Below are 18,678 nucleotides of genomic sequence, written 5' to 3'. Positions count from 1 at the left end.
AGATTCGGTGTGTGCTTCTAGTGTTGCAGAAATTGTGTGACAAGTAAAGATTTTGTGTGTAAGCAGTTGAAAAAAACTGTAAATGATACATCCGTGTGCATTATTTTGTTTAAATTCATGTGTTCTCAACGAGCTAATCAATTCCTGATCAACAAAATCATACATTTTTCCCGTTCGAGAAGCCGTTTCACGAACTTGGACGAAGGTGATGCTTCATGAAAGCGACTGTGACTGTGATTAAACTGCTCTAATAAACTCTTTCTGCCGTGAATCACCAGGTCAGTTCAAGTATCCCTCAGGGTTCCTACACATTATCCATTTCAAAATACTTTTCCAGACTCAAACCTCTCAGTAGATTTTCAGACCATATTTAACATAAATGGTTCATACAGCACTATTTTCAGCTTCATATTTGGTATATATTATAGTTGTCTGTAAAATACATTGTTTTTCTCTAAGTGACGTTTGCATGCACACAAGAAACTTTTTTGTGCCCTTGAGAAACTATTCACATGCGCATGGGAATTTTTTGTATGCTTACGCATTACAATTTCTAGTTTTATATAAACTATTTCCTTTGTGCATCACTGCCATCTTACTATGAATAAAGTGAGAGCATGAATGCACATGCATTAATAGAGATCTACTTGCTCAAAATGTGGCTTTTCTTATGGTAGTGCCTCTAATATCAAGGCCTAATGTCCAGTTTAGCACATCCTCTGCAGCAGCAGAAAAACCATGACATGAAATGAGCTGATGGTATAATACAGTGTGCATTGTCCTATTTGCAAAGTTAAAGGGTCTATAAAAAAAGACTGGTTTTGTCAAAAAGTGTTCAAAATGTGGCTTTCGTTAGGGCAGTATGTCATATTTCAAGGTCTCTTTAACACATATTCTGTGGCGGCCGAGACAGCACACCTCTAAATGAGCTGATAGGTTCAGTGTGCTATATGTTAAGTTTAATGGTTTCTCATGCACACATAAAAATCTGTATATTTTTTATTTTTGCAAAGGTCCTCAAGGCTATGTCATACGGTGCTAAGAAAATCGTGAGAAGAAACCCAAAACGCAAAACATTTTGCATAATTAAAAAGTGAATTCATTCAGTCGTGTTTGACAATCACTAAAGAATCACTGAACAGCTGCCATGAAAACACTTCTTGTGTGATAAACTTATTTTCATTAAATTCTTAATTTTCTATTATAAAAAACTAAATGGGGGCAAAAGTCTGGAAATGCAAATATACTTCCATACCCTGCTTTCTTTTTTCCATATTCTTCCAAACTGCGTAGGAACCCTGACGCTGCACAGAAAAGAATGAAATAACTGGATCGGTGTGGTTCTGTATCTGCGTCAGTTCTGATGTGTGTCGCAGCTAATCTTCAAATAAAACTGGAGGAGTAAAGAAAGTGTGAGACGCTCGATGGTCTTCTAGAGGTGTTACGTCAGCTCTCACTCCGGCCGTATCACACACTCATCTGAACTGACCGCAGTGTTTCTACGCCCACGTGCCTGTCGCTGCGGATCTCCAGATCCATCCACCCTCACACAGGAGCTGCTGGAACTACACGGATCACAGGACTGGAAAAGAGCTGATCAAATCATCACGCGAGAAGCTCAAAGCCTTTAATGATCCACAGACACGAGGGCACGTCACGCTCATCTGTCGTGTTTCCAGGACTGGACTCCAGTGGGATTTCTGGGATATTTCCCAGCACACAGAGCATTTATAAGCCGCTGTGTATTGATCTGGCACTATATTTATATCATGAGTCCTGATGTGAGCTCGCTCCTGTTTCAGAGTCTTTCCCTTAGAGCGAGCGTTCACCCGAAAACTGAGAATATTGCCATTTACTGAAAAATGATTACAAAAAAAAAACTCATATGTGTCCCTGCAGCACAGAAGCAGTCATAAGCAGCAGCTATATTTGTAGCAATAGCCAACAATACATTGTATGGCTCAAAATTATACATTTCTCTTTTATGCCAAAAATCATTAGGATATTAAGATCATGTTCCATGAAGATATTTAGTAAATATATCAAAACTTCATTTTTGATTAGTAATATGCATTGCTAAGAACTTCATTTGAACAACTTTAAAGGTGATTTTCTCAATATTTAGATTTTTTTGCTCCCTCAGATTCCAGATTTTCAAATATTGTCCGATCATAACAAACCACACAATGTGAAATTAACGCTGGTTCGATTAGCCACGTATGCAAATATAGACAAAATGAACCAGATGACTTTAACCTGCATGTCAGCAAACCGAAGTTTCTCTACATTAAACTACATTATGATTTCAAATACTTTATGTATCTGACAATAACTTCACTGCATTAAGTAAAAACATCAAAAATAGACACGTCAAATTACCTTTACTTTTTGTAACTGATTCTCACCTAGCGATAGCACGCATGAACACATGCAGGTACTGACATGTGCAGTTACTACTTTAAAGTAATTTATGCTCAACATAATATCATGAACAGTCTCAAAATAACAGAACATAAGCTGCAACATTTACTCTCCTTGTGCAGTCCAAAGCAAAGCAACCGATCCACTGCATACCTTCAATGCAATGCTTTTATCCAAAATCATCTGAAATATTTGGAGAATTTGTTGTCTCTTTGATCTGTTTTGCAGCGAGCAGAGCGGTCACAGCTGATATGCGAGTTTTCGGCATTCCATCACAAACTCATTTAATAGAACATGACGTAGTGTTTCGGTCTCCAACGATGTGAGTTGACCTACCTCTATATGTATAAATCATTATTATTATTATTTTTAAGGGGGGTGTGTTAGGATTGAGTTGTGTTGGTTTGGGTGTTTTGGGTTTTTTCTGTTGCAGGTTTTGTGATTGGGGCGTGACTTGAGCGATGATGCACCTGATGCTCGTCATAGCTCTTATTTAGACACGGTGCAAGAGTTCGTCGCCGCTGATGCTCAGCTGTAGCTTGGGCAGTTTGCCAGAGCCACGCTCCAATTTTGTGACATTATGTTTTGTTTCGCATCCATTCATTAGCACTGACAGCTCTTCACTTTGTGCATCCCTTCACTTGCAATTCCTACTGACTGACACTACTCATACTGACATGATTATGTTATTTTGGTCACTTCTGTTATAATAAATATTATGTTTGAACTTATTCTGCTGTGTCGTCTCCCTTAATGTTACATCCCTGAGCCAGGTGTAAAGCAAGTGATTTTGGATAAAAGCATCTGCCAAATGCATTACATGTAAATGTAATCTCTGACTGCAAACAGAACAGCATGTCTCTAGAAACACCACGGTCATGGGTTCAATTCCCAGGGAATGCATGAACCAATCCACTGCACACCTTCAATGCAAAGCAAGTGATTTTGGATAAAAGCATCTGCCAAACCCACTATGTGTAAATGTAATCTCTGAGTGCAATGAAACGACTGCAGATTTCAGCGGCGTACCTGTGGCCTCCACCATGCCCTCCAGGATCACCACGATCTCCAGCTCCTCATGGGCCAGGTGCTCTTTGGAGATCTCCCAGAAGGGGCTGTGCTGATTGATCTCGTGGCAGATGATGAGCGGAGACACCAGGAAGAGCCGGTCGTCTCCGGTGTCGTAGCCCACGTTCATGTCCGTCTGATTGAGAGGGATGAACTCTCCCTCCTTGGTCTGTTTGGACTTGATCAGTTTGGCTCTAATGGATGCCTCCACGATGTGTGAGTTCCGCAGGTCTCCGACGCGAAACATCAGACAAAGCCGGCTGTCGCGCATGGAGATGACGGCATTGGTGGAGAACACCAGAGTCTCGGCGCGCTTCTTGGGCTGCGAGATCTTCACGAACATGCAGCCCACCATGAAGGCATTGACGATGGATCCCAGCACCGACTGCACCAGCAGCAGCAAGATGCCCTCGGGGCACTTGTCAGTGATCACCCTGTGGCCGTAGCCGATGGTCGTCTCGGTCTCTATCGAGAACAAGAACGCCGACACAAAGCTGTTGAGGTTGTTGACGCAAGGAGTCCACTGGTTGTCTCCTATGTGCTCCAGATCTCCTCGTATGTAAGCGATCAGCCACCACATGAAGCCGAAGAACAGCCACGTCACGGTGTAAACCAGAACGAAGATGAACAGGTTGAACCTCCACTTGAGGTCCACCAGCGTGGTGAAGATGTCCGTCAGGTAGCGGTAGGTCTCCCGCACGTTTCCGTGATGCACGTTGCACTTGCCGTCTTTGCGGACGTAGCGCTGGATCTTCTGCTTGGCGCGCTCCCTGTCCTGCAGCGGTTTGGGGACGTCGTCCCGCGCCTGCTTGGGCAGCTTGGGCAGCTTGGGCTGTCGGACCGTGACGGTGCTCTCGACATCCTGCTCCATCTGGACTTATGGAAGGTTCTGGAAAGAGAAAGAGAGAGAGAGAGAGAGGCAGGATCAGTGAGCAGTGGCACAAGTGTGAGCCCATCAGTCCTCCAAACACTGAGCATCACCAAAGCCCGTTTACAGTAGCGGCCAAAATGATTAGAACAAAAATCGCTTCAAGAAAGCTCCTGCAAAGCTACAGTGCTGTTAAAAGTTTTAGGAACTTATGTAAAAATGCTGTAAAATGAGGATGCTGTCAAAAATAATGTCATAAATCGATCAATTAAGTTCTATTAACTTAATGAAATCAACATTTGTTGTGAGCATGCTTTGTGTTTAAAGCAGCTTTTGCCCTCGGTGCTCTTGAGCAGAGTTTCTCAGGAGCTTCGCAGGTTTGGAGACGCAGTTCTTCTGGATTTAGTCTCAGTTTGTTCTGTTTCTTCATGTCACTCCAGACAGACTGATGATGATCAGACCAGATCTCAAAAATCTCACTGGATTATTACAATTAATGGCTAAATGAATGTTTGTAAATGTAAACTGATATTTCCTCCTGACACACTCCAGCAGAAGATAGAAATAACTGACTTGAAACCATTTTTTAGCTGTTTGAAATACTAGTGTTCTAATCATTTTGGCCTCCGCTGTACCTCCGTCTATAACATCATATTGGAGCGCATGCAGAGTTCTGGGGCTTCATAGGAGGTTGAGCACCACAAGGAGTGTGTTTTTGTCAAAATGAAGTGTGTGAGATGAGAAAGTGAGTTTTACTGCATGTTCATCTGAACTGCCCAGATTCTATCGCTTGACCATCACCGCGAGCTCTGCTATCTACTGTACGTCGGTGAACTCTGACCTCACGCATCTCATTCACTCATGCACTCTGAATGTAATGAAAAGCTGTCTTATGAATTCCCTATCTTTTCATATTTGAATGACATTTTCGTCTTTACCTCAATATCCTCCTCCTCTTCAGAGACAGACAGACACTGAAGACTAATTCTGGTGTCATTAGTCACTGGCAGCAACACAGACAACAGACAGACAGGTAATTCAGTTGGCAGTGCATCACACACACACACACACACACACACACACACACACACACGTACTGTAAAGCAGTGAAGTGGGTGTGTCTGTGGTGAAACAACACTGACTCTCAAACAATGATTCTGTTCCTCTAAAGGCACAATTATAGACTATAGAATAGAATAAGTGGGATGGCGTTTTTAAGAAAATATTATGGAATATAAACTTGTCTGTGAAATAATTCAATATTAAAATCCAACAAAGAACAAGTGAGTGCACTGACATGATGTCAGAAGATCACAGGCACTTCACAGGGACACCTAGCAACCTCATAACAACCACCCAGAACTGCTTGGAAACCACATAGCAACAGCCTGGTAACAGTCCTCAGCATCCGAGGATCATTTTTCTTCAGGACAGGTACAGGTGGAGTGTGACAGCGTCACCATGGTGACGAGCAGGTGCGGTTGAGCGGCTGACTAATGAGATTATTGATCAGGTGATCAGCAAGTGACCTGTGGACCGAAGAGCATCTGGACTGGAGGCTGTTAACACATGAGAATAAAATAAACCGACACGAGGAGAGAAATGCAGCCTGATGCTCAGGAGAGAGACTCTGATCTCCAGTGACAGCACGTTTAAGAGGAAGAGCGGAAACGCTTTGGGAGGGACGGTGTCTGTCAATTCACATGCCACTTCACGTCACGAGTGTGTCGCCTTGAGCAGACACACAGCGAGCGGCTCGCATCTCTGATTACTGACGCACACACACACACACACACATGTTTGTTTTTGTGAAAAGTGGGGACTCTCCATAGGCGTAATGGTTTTTATACTGTACTTACTGTATGTGCTATTGTCCTACACCAACCCTACACCTAAACCTACCCCTTACAGGAGACTGTCTGTATTTCAGATTTTCAATACACTCCATTCTGTGTGGTTTATAAGCATTTTGAAAAGTGGGGACATGGAGTAATGTCCTGAAGTCACCTTCTCCTTGTAATACCTGTCATACTTTTGTCATTATACACATCTATGTCCTGATTTGTCACAAAACACACACACACACACACACACACGCACGCACTCGCACACACACACGCTCACACACACACACACGCTCACACACACGCTCACACACACACACACACACACACACGCACGCACTCGCACACACACACGCTGATACACACACACACACTGTCAGCCTGTCTCTGTTGATTCCCAGTATTTATTTGTGTTTTAAAGGGTCATTTAGAATAAAACATTAAATTCTACTCCACAATTTGTTTTAACTGAAATCATAACATCACGTGTTCACTGCGTTTGATCCTTCTTATCATATTTGAGAGTTAAACATTTGAAGCCATTGGGGTGACCTTTGACCCTTACCCATAATTCTATATGACTGTTTTATTGATTTCTTTCCATTTGTGATTTCATTAATTTATCATATAAGGGATTATTAGTAACCCATTATACATTAAAAAGGTTTTCAAAGCATTTGCTTAATCATTTAATTTTTCATTTTCAATGAAATCAGTTTATTATAAGGCAGACTGTACTCAGTAATCCTACTCAGATTATAAATACGTGAATCACGATCATCAGGATCTTTTGAGGAGCTTTACTTTCACTGTTCCTCAGCGGAGGAATGATCTTCATCTCACATCTTCTGAGGAGCGCTTATTTCTTCAAGCATTGCATTATATGTTTGGATCATTTCAATCTCATCTTACTGAGACATATTATTGGAGGTATAGATTGACCGTTGATATTTAGATCATTTTATGTCAGTATCTGCTGTACTGTTATAAACATCTCACTGATTTACATTACAAGCATCAGAATTTCATCATATAAATATCAGCATCTGCAGCGAATTCATATTTTTGCTCAGTTTGAGTCTCTGAATAAAAATGAGCTGTTTTTTCCTCCATATTCTCTCTGTATCAGACTATATGAGCTATAAAACCTTGAAGGAGCAAATATAATACAAAATAAAAACACAAGGAAATTTTTAAATACTGTATATTTTGTCAATAGACTGCTGCATTTAAAAAAAAAGCAATTTATTTATTTATTTTTTTCGGAGTATTATTTCATATGTCAGGCTTCACACGGTTAATTCAGCCGTAGCCTCATCAGCTGGAATGATAAGAATATATATTGTTTGAAAATTTTCAGGCACAAATGTTCCAGGTCGCTTGAGAAAAGAGAATCCAGTGAGACGCTCAGTAGTGTGTGTGTGTGTGTGTGTGTGTGTGTGTCACAGATGTGTAAACATTTACTGATGTGATTAATTAACTCTCTCTAACAGCCGTCACCTGAGCCCAACACTCTCTCTCTCTCTCTCTCTCTGTCTGTCATGTGTTGAGTCATGTTCACATGTGTCTCTCTGTGGTGTATTTCCTGTTCCTGTCTCACTCTGATCTGAGTGCCGTGTGTCTCGTCTCACTGTCACTCAAGACAACAACAGACGCGTTACGGCTCTGAATCCACGTGCACCTGCTCAGGATGAAAAGGAATCGCAGACGTACAGGTGTGTCAGAACAGAACCGTGACAAGATTACATGAACCTGATAAAACAAGCCCATCTGTGCATCTGTCTCTCTCTCTCTCTCTACAGCCATCGATCCATTAGCAAGCTGGACAACCTGCTTTACAACCCACAGGGAGAGAAAATTAACACACACACACACTGATGTGTGTTTTAACGCCTCATTCAGATCCGCTCATATTTATTCAGAGAATAAACCGCGTGCTTTGTGTCAGCGGATGGCCATATTGGACATGACATAAATAACACTGAACAAAAACTGAGAGAGACTCATATTCATGAAGCCATTGAGAAGACAAAGACTGATGCAGGAGACAATGAGCACATTACCATAGACAGACAGACAGACAGACAGGCTGAGAGACAGACGGACTGGAGAGCAGCTGTAGCTGTGAGCGATGACGGCAGTGACGGCCCTCTGAGACACAGACGAGGTGTGAGCGCAATCCTCCTGAGAGCTGGAAAGGATCAACACGCGTTTGCAGCATATATTGATTGAGTCCAAAAGTAGCCTTAGAGAAAATCACCCCCTGCGTCCGACGCTTGTTCTGATCTCAGTTAAAGCTCAACACATGATCGCACCACACATCACAGATGGAAACACGTCAACCATCACACACAGGACAGAGGAACACTAAAACACTAAAACACTGGAACACTGGAACACTGGAACACTAGAACACTAAAACACTAAAACACTGGAACACTGGAACACTAGAACACTAAAACACTGGAACACTAAAACACTGGAACACTAAAACACTAAAACACTGGAACACTGGAACACTAGAACACTAAAACACTGGAACACTGGAACACTGGAACACTAGAACACTAAAACACTGGAACACTGTCACTCACTGGAACACTGGAACACTGCAACTCACTGGAACACTAGAACACTGGAACACTGGAACACTGTCACTGGAACATTGTCACTAACTAGAATACTGTCATTCACTGGAACACTGCAACTCACTGGAACACTAGAACACTAGAACACTGGAACACTGTCACTCACTGGAACACTGGAACACTGCAACTCACTGGAACACTAGAACACTAGAACACTGGAACACTGTCACTCACTGGAACACTAGAACACTAAAACACTGGAACACTGTCACTCACTGGAACACTGGAACACTGGAACACTGCAACTCACTGGAACACTAGAACACTAGAACACTGGAACACTGTCACTCACTGGAACACTGGAACACTGCAACTCACTGGAACACTAGAACACTAGAACACTAAAACACTGGAACACTGTCACTCACTGGAACACTGGAACACTAGAACACTAAAACACTGGAACACTGCAACTCACTGGAACACTAGAACACTAGAACACTGGAACACTGCAACTCACTGGAACACTAGAACACTAAAACACTGGAACACTGCAACTCACTGGAACACTAGAACACTAGAACACTGGAACACTGTCACTCACTGGAACACTAGAACACTAGAACACTGCAACTCACTTGAACACTGGAATACTGTCACTCACTGGAACACTAGAACACTAGAACACTGTCACTCACTGGAACACTAGAACACTAGAACACTGCAACTCACTTGAACACTGGAATACTGTCACTCACTGGAACACTAGAACACTGTCACTAACTAGAACACTGTCACTCACTGGAACACTAGAACATTGGAACACTGTCACTCACTGGAACACTAGAACACTGGAACACTGTCACTCACTAGAACACTGGAACACTGGAACACTGTCACTCACTAGAACACTGGAACACTGTCACTGGAACACTGTCACTAACTAGAACACTGTCACTCACTGGAACACTGTCACTGGAACACTGTCACTGGAACATTGTCACTAACTAGAATACTGTCATTCACTGGAACACTGTCACTAGAACACTGGAACACTGTCACTCACTAGAACACTGGAACACTGGAACACTGTCACTCACTAGAACACTGGAACACTGTCACTCACTAGAACACTGGAACACTGTCACTAACTGGAACACTGTCACTAACTAGAACACTGTCACTAACTAGAACACTGTCACTAACTAGAACACTGTCACTCACTGGAACACTGTCACTGGAACACTGTCACTGGAACATTGTCACTAACTAGAATACTGTCATTCACTGGAACACTGTCACTCACTGGAACACTGTCACTAACTAGAACACTGTCACTCACTGGAACACTGTCACTAGAACACTGTCACTCACTGGAACACTGTCACTAACTAGAACTATGTCATTCACTGGAACACTGTCACTAACTAGAACACTGTCACTAATTAGAACACTGTCACTAACTAGAACACTGTCATTCACTGGAACACTGTAACTAGAACACTGTCACTAACTAGAACAATGTCATTCACTGGAACACTGTCACTAACTAGAACACTGTCACTAACTAGAACACTGTCATTCACTGGAACACTGTCACTAGAACACTGTCACTAACTAGAACACTGTCACTCACTGGAACACTGTCACTAGAACACTGTCACTAACTAGAACACTGTCATTCACTGGAACACTGTCACTAGAACACTGTCACTAACTAGAACACTGTCACTCACTGGAACACTGTCACTAGAACACTGTCACTCACTGGAACACTGTCACTCACTGGAACACTGTCACTAACTAGAACAATGTCATTCACTGGAACACTGTCACTAACTAGAACACTGTCACTAACTAGAACACTGTCACTCACTGGAACACTGTCACTAGAACACTGTCACTCACTGGAACACTGTCACTAACTAGAACAATGTCATTCACTGGAACACTGTCACTAACTAGAACACTGTCACTAACTAGAACACTGTCACTGGAACACTGTCACTAACTAGAACACTGTCACTGGAACACTGTCACTAACTGTCACTCACTGGAACACTGTCACTAACTAGAACAATGTCATTCACTGGAACACTGTCACTAACTAGAACACTGTCACTAACTAGAACACTGTCACTGGAACACTGTCACTAACTAGAACACTGTCACTGGAACACTGTCACTAACTAGAACACTGTCACTAACTAGAACACTGTCACTCACTGGAACAATTCTTACTTCTTACAGTTGTATCATTATCTGTAAACATTAGAAATTCACACCAGTATTTCCATTTTGCAGAAAGGCTTGTCCAACAGCAAATGACTCTGTTAAATTTCTCTGAATAAGCACCATCGCATACAAATCTGTCAAACAGATGGACCACAAAAGAATGGGCATTTTGCTCAAATATTTTGCATCAAAACGTGGAAGCACTTCCTTCATTTACAACAGCAGCATAAACTGCAGTATGAAGAGTGTTTTTCAGCATTATTGACACTATTCTATTTAAAGACAACGTATCAAACCATAGTTTTGTGCAGCGTTACACTCCTACCAGCCCGTGTGTGTATATGCTGATTAGATATTTGGGCCAATTTGCTGACGTTTCCAGCTAATACTAACAGATTAGTACTTCAAGTAGGACAACATGTTTTACCAGGTTTAAATCATTTTACAGTGTTGTAGGGCTGCTCTCAGGTGTCTGATGTGAAGCTGGACACACATCACTGAGATCAGTGTAAATAAATATGAGCTGCAGCTTCTGCTGGAAGGACCAACACAGAACGAGATCCTTCATCACAATCACACAACCATGAGCTGAACAAATGCTCTAGATAAAGCCTCTGCTGAATGCATGAATGCAACTGCACAGACACCATCATCATCATCATCATCATCATCATCAGGACCAGTGCAGGATCACAGCAGGTCTCTTCATTAAAACCAGGAAGTACAAAATGTACAAATAAAACAGTGATTAACAATTAAACACTCCAATACAAACAGGAAGTCTAAAACAACCAGCTCCACATACTGTAAACTGCAATTACAGTTAACCCAGTTAAACCGGTTGACCACCGTTACGCACACACACACTGACAACGCATGCAATTACACGGTTAGCTGCACGCATCCTGCATTAAACCAATCCTAATTACTCACCCTCATGTCGTTTCAAACCCGTAAGACCTTCGTTCATCTTTGGAACACAAATGAAGATGTTTTTGATGAAATCCGAGAGCTCTCTGACCCTCAGACAGCAGGAATCCTAACACGATCAAGACATCGTTCAAATAGTCCACGTGACATCAGCGGATATCATGCTGAATAATTTATGTTATTATTGTTTTCCTTGCGCACAAAAAGTATTCTTGTAGCTTCGTAAAATTACGGTTGAACCCCTGATGTCACATGGACTATTTTACCGATGTCCTTGCTTCGTTTCTGAGCCTTGATCGTGGTAATATCCTTGTCTGTGGAGGGTCAGAGTTCATCAAAAACATCTTCATTTGTGTTCTGAAGATGAACGAAGGTTTTACGGGTTTGAAATGACATGAGGGTGAGTAATTAATGACTGAATTTTCACTTTTGTGTGAACTATCCCTTTAAAGGCATCTCAATTACAAACACGCCGATGTTCAGGCTGTGACCTTTGACCTTTCAGCACACGGTGAGACTTCACAGTTCACCTGATGAAGAATCGCTGGATAATGGTGTGACTACGGCCAGAGGAGCGGCTTCTTGTGAGCTGAACACAGCGCTCTGGTCTCAGAGGTGTTTGCTGAACGCGGCTGTAATCACTGTGCAAACACACACACACCTGAACACACAGCTGCTCACCTGAGCCTGGTGCGTCTGAGGGACGCTGGGTAATTCACACACCGCCTGACTCAGCACAAACGCACTGGAAACGCCACTCGGTCGCACGGTTTCTCACGACGGGAGTGTGCTGCGTCCGTCCGCTCTGGATCCTCTCAACATTAGGTCTATTTCTGGCACTGATAAACAGCCGCTCTCCCTCAGTAGGTCACTGCGAGCACGGGCTGCGTTAAATATTTCATATTTCTTCAGTCTCGCTGGGCTTTTGGTGCAGAACCAGCATCACGGTGGGCTGGAGGAGATCTGTGGGCGGCTCGAATAAAAAAAAAAAACGCAAAAACTCACAGGAACGTCGACATCAAAACCACGAGAGCAAATCTTGAGATGATTGACAAACTCTGCTCACAATTTATCTGGGTTTCGTCACGACCTTTAAAACATGGACCGAAACTGCATCTTTAAAATACAGTCCACATCATCCCAAGACCATCATCAAATTACAGAACCTTTCATATGATATCATAGTTTCATTGTTGTAATTTAGAAGAACATGTCATCCTCGACTGCAACAAACATCTACACCTAACTGACTTCAAGATCTTACACAATATTTAATAAAATATACAATACTACACCTTTCTGTGTAATACATATATAATGCAATTCATTTATGAGTAAATCTAAAGAGCAATTATGACAAATGGCCAGTTAGATTGAAAACGATAATAATTCTGATCTCAATGAATGTGTGTGTGTGTGTGTGTGTACCTACAGAACCATATTATGGGGACAAATCTGCATCCAAAATGAGTTATGTGTGAGTTACAGTATCTATAACTAGTCATAAATACAAAAAAGTCTAATGTAACGTCTACATTTAGAGAGCAGAGTAAATGTAAAAACAGAAACTGACCAGCATGAGTAAAACCCTGCATCCTGATCATCACCAGATTTCATTATGAAATGAGGTATGATACTATATTTGTACTATTACGATATTAGAAGAACTTCAGACTTCTACTGTTATAAACACTGACGAATAGAGTTAAACTGACTCACAGAAATAATTTACTCTGGCCTAAAGTCACACACAACTGAGGTTTATTTCCAAATATGAAAGTGCAAACACTGCAAAAAGTTATTCTCTTACTTAGTATTTTGAAGTCATTTTCTTGTCCAGTAAATGCATCTTCATTCAAGAATGTTTAGATATTTATACTAAACAACAAGACAAAAACACTAAGAAAATCATTTTTTGCAGTGAATGTCACATTCAGTGTGATTTCTGCAGAAATCTCTGAAATCCTGGTGACCTGAAGAGTTTGAGCACGTTTGCCGTGTTTGCTGGAGGAGGGAATTTTTCTCTCTCTCGCTGGGAAACATGAGCCACCATCGCCATGGCAACACACGGCTCAATCCGTCAGCGCTCACAATGGCAGATGCACAATGTGCCAAGTGAAGTGGCAGCGTTCTGCAGCGTTCCAGAAGCGTCGGGAACACGCCGCGTTCATCAAACCTGCCCGACCAGAGCCTCGCAGAGGGAAGCCAGCCGGACGCTTGCAAACCTGCGGGTCAAGAGACTCTCTGACGCGCTGCGGACGCTGGCGTAGGCGTGACAATCGAATCCCGTGGCGTGTTCACGGACGGCACGGAATAATTCAATCATGTAAAGTCTATGATCATAACCAGCAGAAGACATGCGTCTCAAATAGACATTCATTTAATTAGGAGCTCACGCATGTCATTAAATCTGCAGTGAAGAACCTTTGAGTCGCTGCCAGAATCTGAAACTCTAGAACGAGCCGCTCGTAACGAGTCTACTTTCAGATCATAAAGTTTTGCTACAAATAATCCAGGAGAGTAACATTACGCTTGGCATTTTAACAAGAATATCTATGGAAAAGCTCTGCAGTTTCTTCCTAATTTTCAAGTTTTCTTTGCATTTCGCTGTAACTATGTGACAAATGACAACATACTGTGCATTTGTGGGTTAATTTATCATAAATCCCATATATAATTCACTGGATGCACTGCCAAATCCTTCCAGGTTAGTTTTCACACATATACTTTAACATGTCATTTTCTTTCACTTCTAATCACTATTAGCAGCGTTCACTGAATGTTTCTAAAGCAGCTATATTTTACCTTGTTTTCTGAAAACATTATCAAATTTAGTTTGTTTTTGTTTAATATATATATATATTAAGATGATTAAAAATAAGATTATTAAACAAGATTATTTTTCTTGTCCTCTTGGTAGACTTTTCTATTGATTTTAAGACGTCGCAGCAAAAAAAAAAAGTGTGTCAAAATGATGGAAATCACTTTATTATCACTCCATGTTCCAGTTAATGAACATTTCTAATTAAGGCAACATGTTACATAATACAGATAATATGTGATATTTAACGCTTTTGTTTACTCGTGGCCTGTTTTAGTCATTTGTTAATGCTTTTACACTTTTAAAGCCTGATTGTTGAAGGGTGAGTAGAATAATTGAACAGTTTATGAAACGCTTATTATTGCATTCAAATCTTTCCCTGATTGGTGGTCAGACAGCTGGATGCTTGAGCTGTCTGAGCATCTGTAGGAGAGAAACCAGGATGAGCTTCACTGAACATCACAAGAAGCTCTGAGAGGAGGAACAATGAAGTTTCGTGTGGATGATAACTTACATGACTGTTATGCAACGCTGGCACAATCACAGCCTGAGCACCACGAGTCTGAGCCTTCTGGAACTAAACCGTCTGAGGAAGAACGAACGAATTAACCCACCGAGAGCGAGAGAGAGATCTACAACATATACTCAAGAGAGGATGACATGGCAGCCAAGCTAGCTGCAAAAAATCATGCTCTTGTTTTCTGGTATAAATATCTAAACATTCTCGAATCAAGATGCATTTACTTGACTAGTAAAATGATTTGAGATATTAAGTCTTGTTTTCTAAAACAATTATGAACATTTTGTTAGTTTTTCCTTAAAACAAGCAAAAATATCTGCCAATGGAGTAAAAAAAATATTCTTAATTCAAAAGCTAAACAAGATTATTTTTCTTGCCCCATTGGCAGATCAATTTTGATTTTGATTTTTTTTTTTTTTTCAGAAAACAAGACATAATATCTTAAGTCATTTTACTTGTACAGTAAATAAATACATTTTTAGATATTTATACTAAAAAACAAGACAAAAATAGGCTACTAAGTAAAAATTGCATTGTATACACCACACCACACACCATATGAAATGGTTAATTTATTATATTAATTTGCTTTATTTGACATATTCTTCATTGTATATAATTGTAATTATTATAATTGATATTAGAAATACTGTCTGCTGTTGTTATTATTTTATTTTATTGTATTTATTTATTTTCTCTCATTTATTACTCATTTATTGTCTCCTTTATTACTTTGGTGATGTATTTTACACATCTAAAATGCTTTGGCAATACAGTAACAAAAATATCATGCCAATAAAGCAACTTGAACTTGAACTTGAACTTGAGTGAGAGAGAGAGAGAGAGAGAAAGTGAGAGAGAGAGTGAGAGAGAGAGAGAGAGAGAGAGAGAGAGAGAGAGAGAGCGCGCGCGTCTACGGGATTTTTAAGGTTTCAGTCGCGATCGGCGGGTCTCCATGGTAACGCTACGGGATCCAGAACCCACTCAAACCGAACCGATGATGAGCAGAAGCCCACCGGCGCCAGGTTTCAGTGTTTCCCTCAGATTCACACACAGAAGCAACACATATGTCGGGAAGAGAAAAGCTCGTAAATGTTTTACTGAAGCCACGATCTTCATCACTGTTGCTCCTCCGCGAGGAAGACGATGATGATGATGATGAGGAGGAGGAGGATTCTTAGATTACCGAACGCTCGTCGTTATGTAAGCCATCGTTTAGTTACAGTGCTCCTCAGAAACACGATTACAGTGATGAAGGAGTAAATACGACACGTACCAGACAGCGCGTTCATTCATTCACTCGTTCCTCATCCTCTCCAGCTTCAGTGATGAAGAAGAAGACGCTGATTTCACCTTTCGGCCCGCAGCTCACGGAGAGAAACCCAGAGAGCCATCATCTTCATCATCCTCCCATCCTGACATGATCTCTAATGAACCAGAGACTGAGAGAGAGAGAGAGAGAGAGAGAGAGGGAGAGAGAGAGGGAGGGGGGGAGGGAGGGGGCGGAAGATTCTGCTGGCGTCACGGGTTCGAATCTTCTGCTGTAGTTCAGCGGGATTCACGCGTTTATTAATCAGAGCCTATACCTGGATCACATTTGAATACTTGTTGTCACCTGCCCAATTTTTATGCATTAAAAACTATTAAATAGGCGAAATCTAAACTGAATCTTGCGGTTTCACATCATTGAAAGCTCAATGAACGCGACAATTACAATAATGGAGGTGGTCCTACTGAAACAACAGCTCGCTTGTGACAAGAAACCAGTACAGCCCAAATATGAAATGTAGATAGACAGATGATTTTTCAATTACTTATATATATATATATATATAAAATTTAATTAACCTGATCTCATGAATGTGCGATGTTCTGTTTCTATTTGGCGTGCTATTTATACGCAAAAATGGACTTTGGCGTGCACATGCTACGCATCAGTATATTTAGGGGGTGTGGTGGGTATAATAGCCTGTGCACGCCAACAAAGTGCGTATAATATGCAAAAACTCCTGATTATATGCACGTCAAACACATCTTATGCAGGCAACGTGTCATTCTTTATAAATGTCTGAGTGAAGCTGTTTCAAAGTGCGTATATATTTTTTAAAGTACCGAATTACCTGTTATTTATTGTCATTATTATGATTTACCATTATCATTGCAATAATACTGAAAATACATATTTCCTGTAAATCTACAACTCTTGTTTACACTTTTCCTGCCAGCACTTTATCCACTGTATTAATATAGTTACATGTTTATATTCGAATTGATTTTTATTTTATACATTTATTTAATTATTTATATAGGCCTATTTGTTTAGAAAAGTTGTTTTTGCTGACATGCTGCTCAATATGCCTTTAAATTGCCCCTGGGACAAATAAAGTTTTTTTAATTGAATTGAAGTGAATTGAATTGAAAAGTAAATCCCATACCATTTTTTTCCAGCATATAAAAAGATATAATTTCATATCATCTGCACACAATACTTGACTACATCTTAAGAAAACTGGCTGGAAAAGACTACTTAAGACACGCATTTTACATATCAGATTAATTTACATATTATATTAAGTATTACGTTTTAGAAGTTTTTTTTTTTACATTTCAGTTCACGTTACACATTTCTATTTAAACCGAACCATTTCTGCTGCTAAATCTGCCAAAAGGTCTGTGTTTTTTTGTTCTGGATCGTCTTGTGTTCACAGATCAACTAAGAATAACACGCAGTTACACACGTCAGTAACGATCAGCTGACACAGGAAGATGATTAAATAATCAGCCGTTCCGATCAGCATGTTTTAGATGAGGATGCTTGGGTTCCCACCGGAAGAGGAAGTCAGAAGCAGCCTGGAGCAGAAGCAGCAGCTGCGCAGGTTCCTCTGTGGGGACAGACTCCAGATTGAAGTCCCTTCGGTCCGAGCGCATAATGACTCCAGATCAATGCAGCGACAGGCACAGCTGCTCCGACGGCCCAGGGCTGGAGGCCCTTCACACACTAACAGACTGCCACGCAAATCACACACACACACACACACACACACACACACACACACACACACACACTCTCACACACACACACACACACACACACACACACTCTCACACACACACACACACACACACACACACACATGTTTGTTTTTGTGAAAAGTGGGGACTCTCCATAGGTGTAATGGTTTTTATACTGTACTTACTGTATGTGCTATTGTCCTACACCAACCCTACACCTAAACCTACCCCTTACAGGAGACTGTCTGTATTTCAGATTTTCAATACACTCCATTCTGAGTGATTTATAAGCGTTTTGAAAAGTGGGGTCATGGGTCAATGTCCTGAGATGTCACCTTCACCTTGTAATACCTGCCATACCCTCGTCATTA

General features: G+C 41.1%; 1 protein-coding gene across 2 annotated transcripts in view; it reads right to left on the bottom strand.

Annotated features, from left to right (window-relative positions):
- Positions 1–16,719, bottom strand: part of kcnj6 (potassium inwardly rectifying channel subfamily J member 6) — a 26,603-nt gene extending 9,884 nt beyond the window's left edge. Inside the window, exons 1-2 of one of the 2 annotated variants that reach the window (XM_058789327.1) lie at positions 16,572–16,719; positions 3,451–4,378 (exon numbers count right to left, since the gene is read on the bottom strand). In XM_058789327.1, coding sequence (XP_058645310.1) covers positions 3,451–4,360 — 910 coding nt within the window. In that variant the 5' untranslated portion in view covers positions 4,361–4,378; positions 16,572–16,719. Of the gene's footprint in view, positions 1–3,450; positions 4,379–15,289; positions 15,335–16,571 lie in introns of those variants that run through there. The other variant, XM_058789328.1, reaches the window with a different exon arrangement.
- Positions 16,720–18,678: the final 1,959 nt, after the last annotated feature.

Source organism: Onychostoma macrolepis, chromosome 10 (assembly GCF_012432095.1).
Source record: "Onychostoma macrolepis isolate SWU-2019 chromosome 10, ASM1243209v1, whole genome shotgun sequence".
In the NCBI taxonomy this organism is placed as follows: domain Eukaryota; kingdom Metazoa; phylum Chordata; class Actinopteri; order Cypriniformes; family Cyprinidae; genus Onychostoma; species Onychostoma macrolepis.
This window is presented reverse-complemented; position numbering and strand designations above follow the sequence as displayed.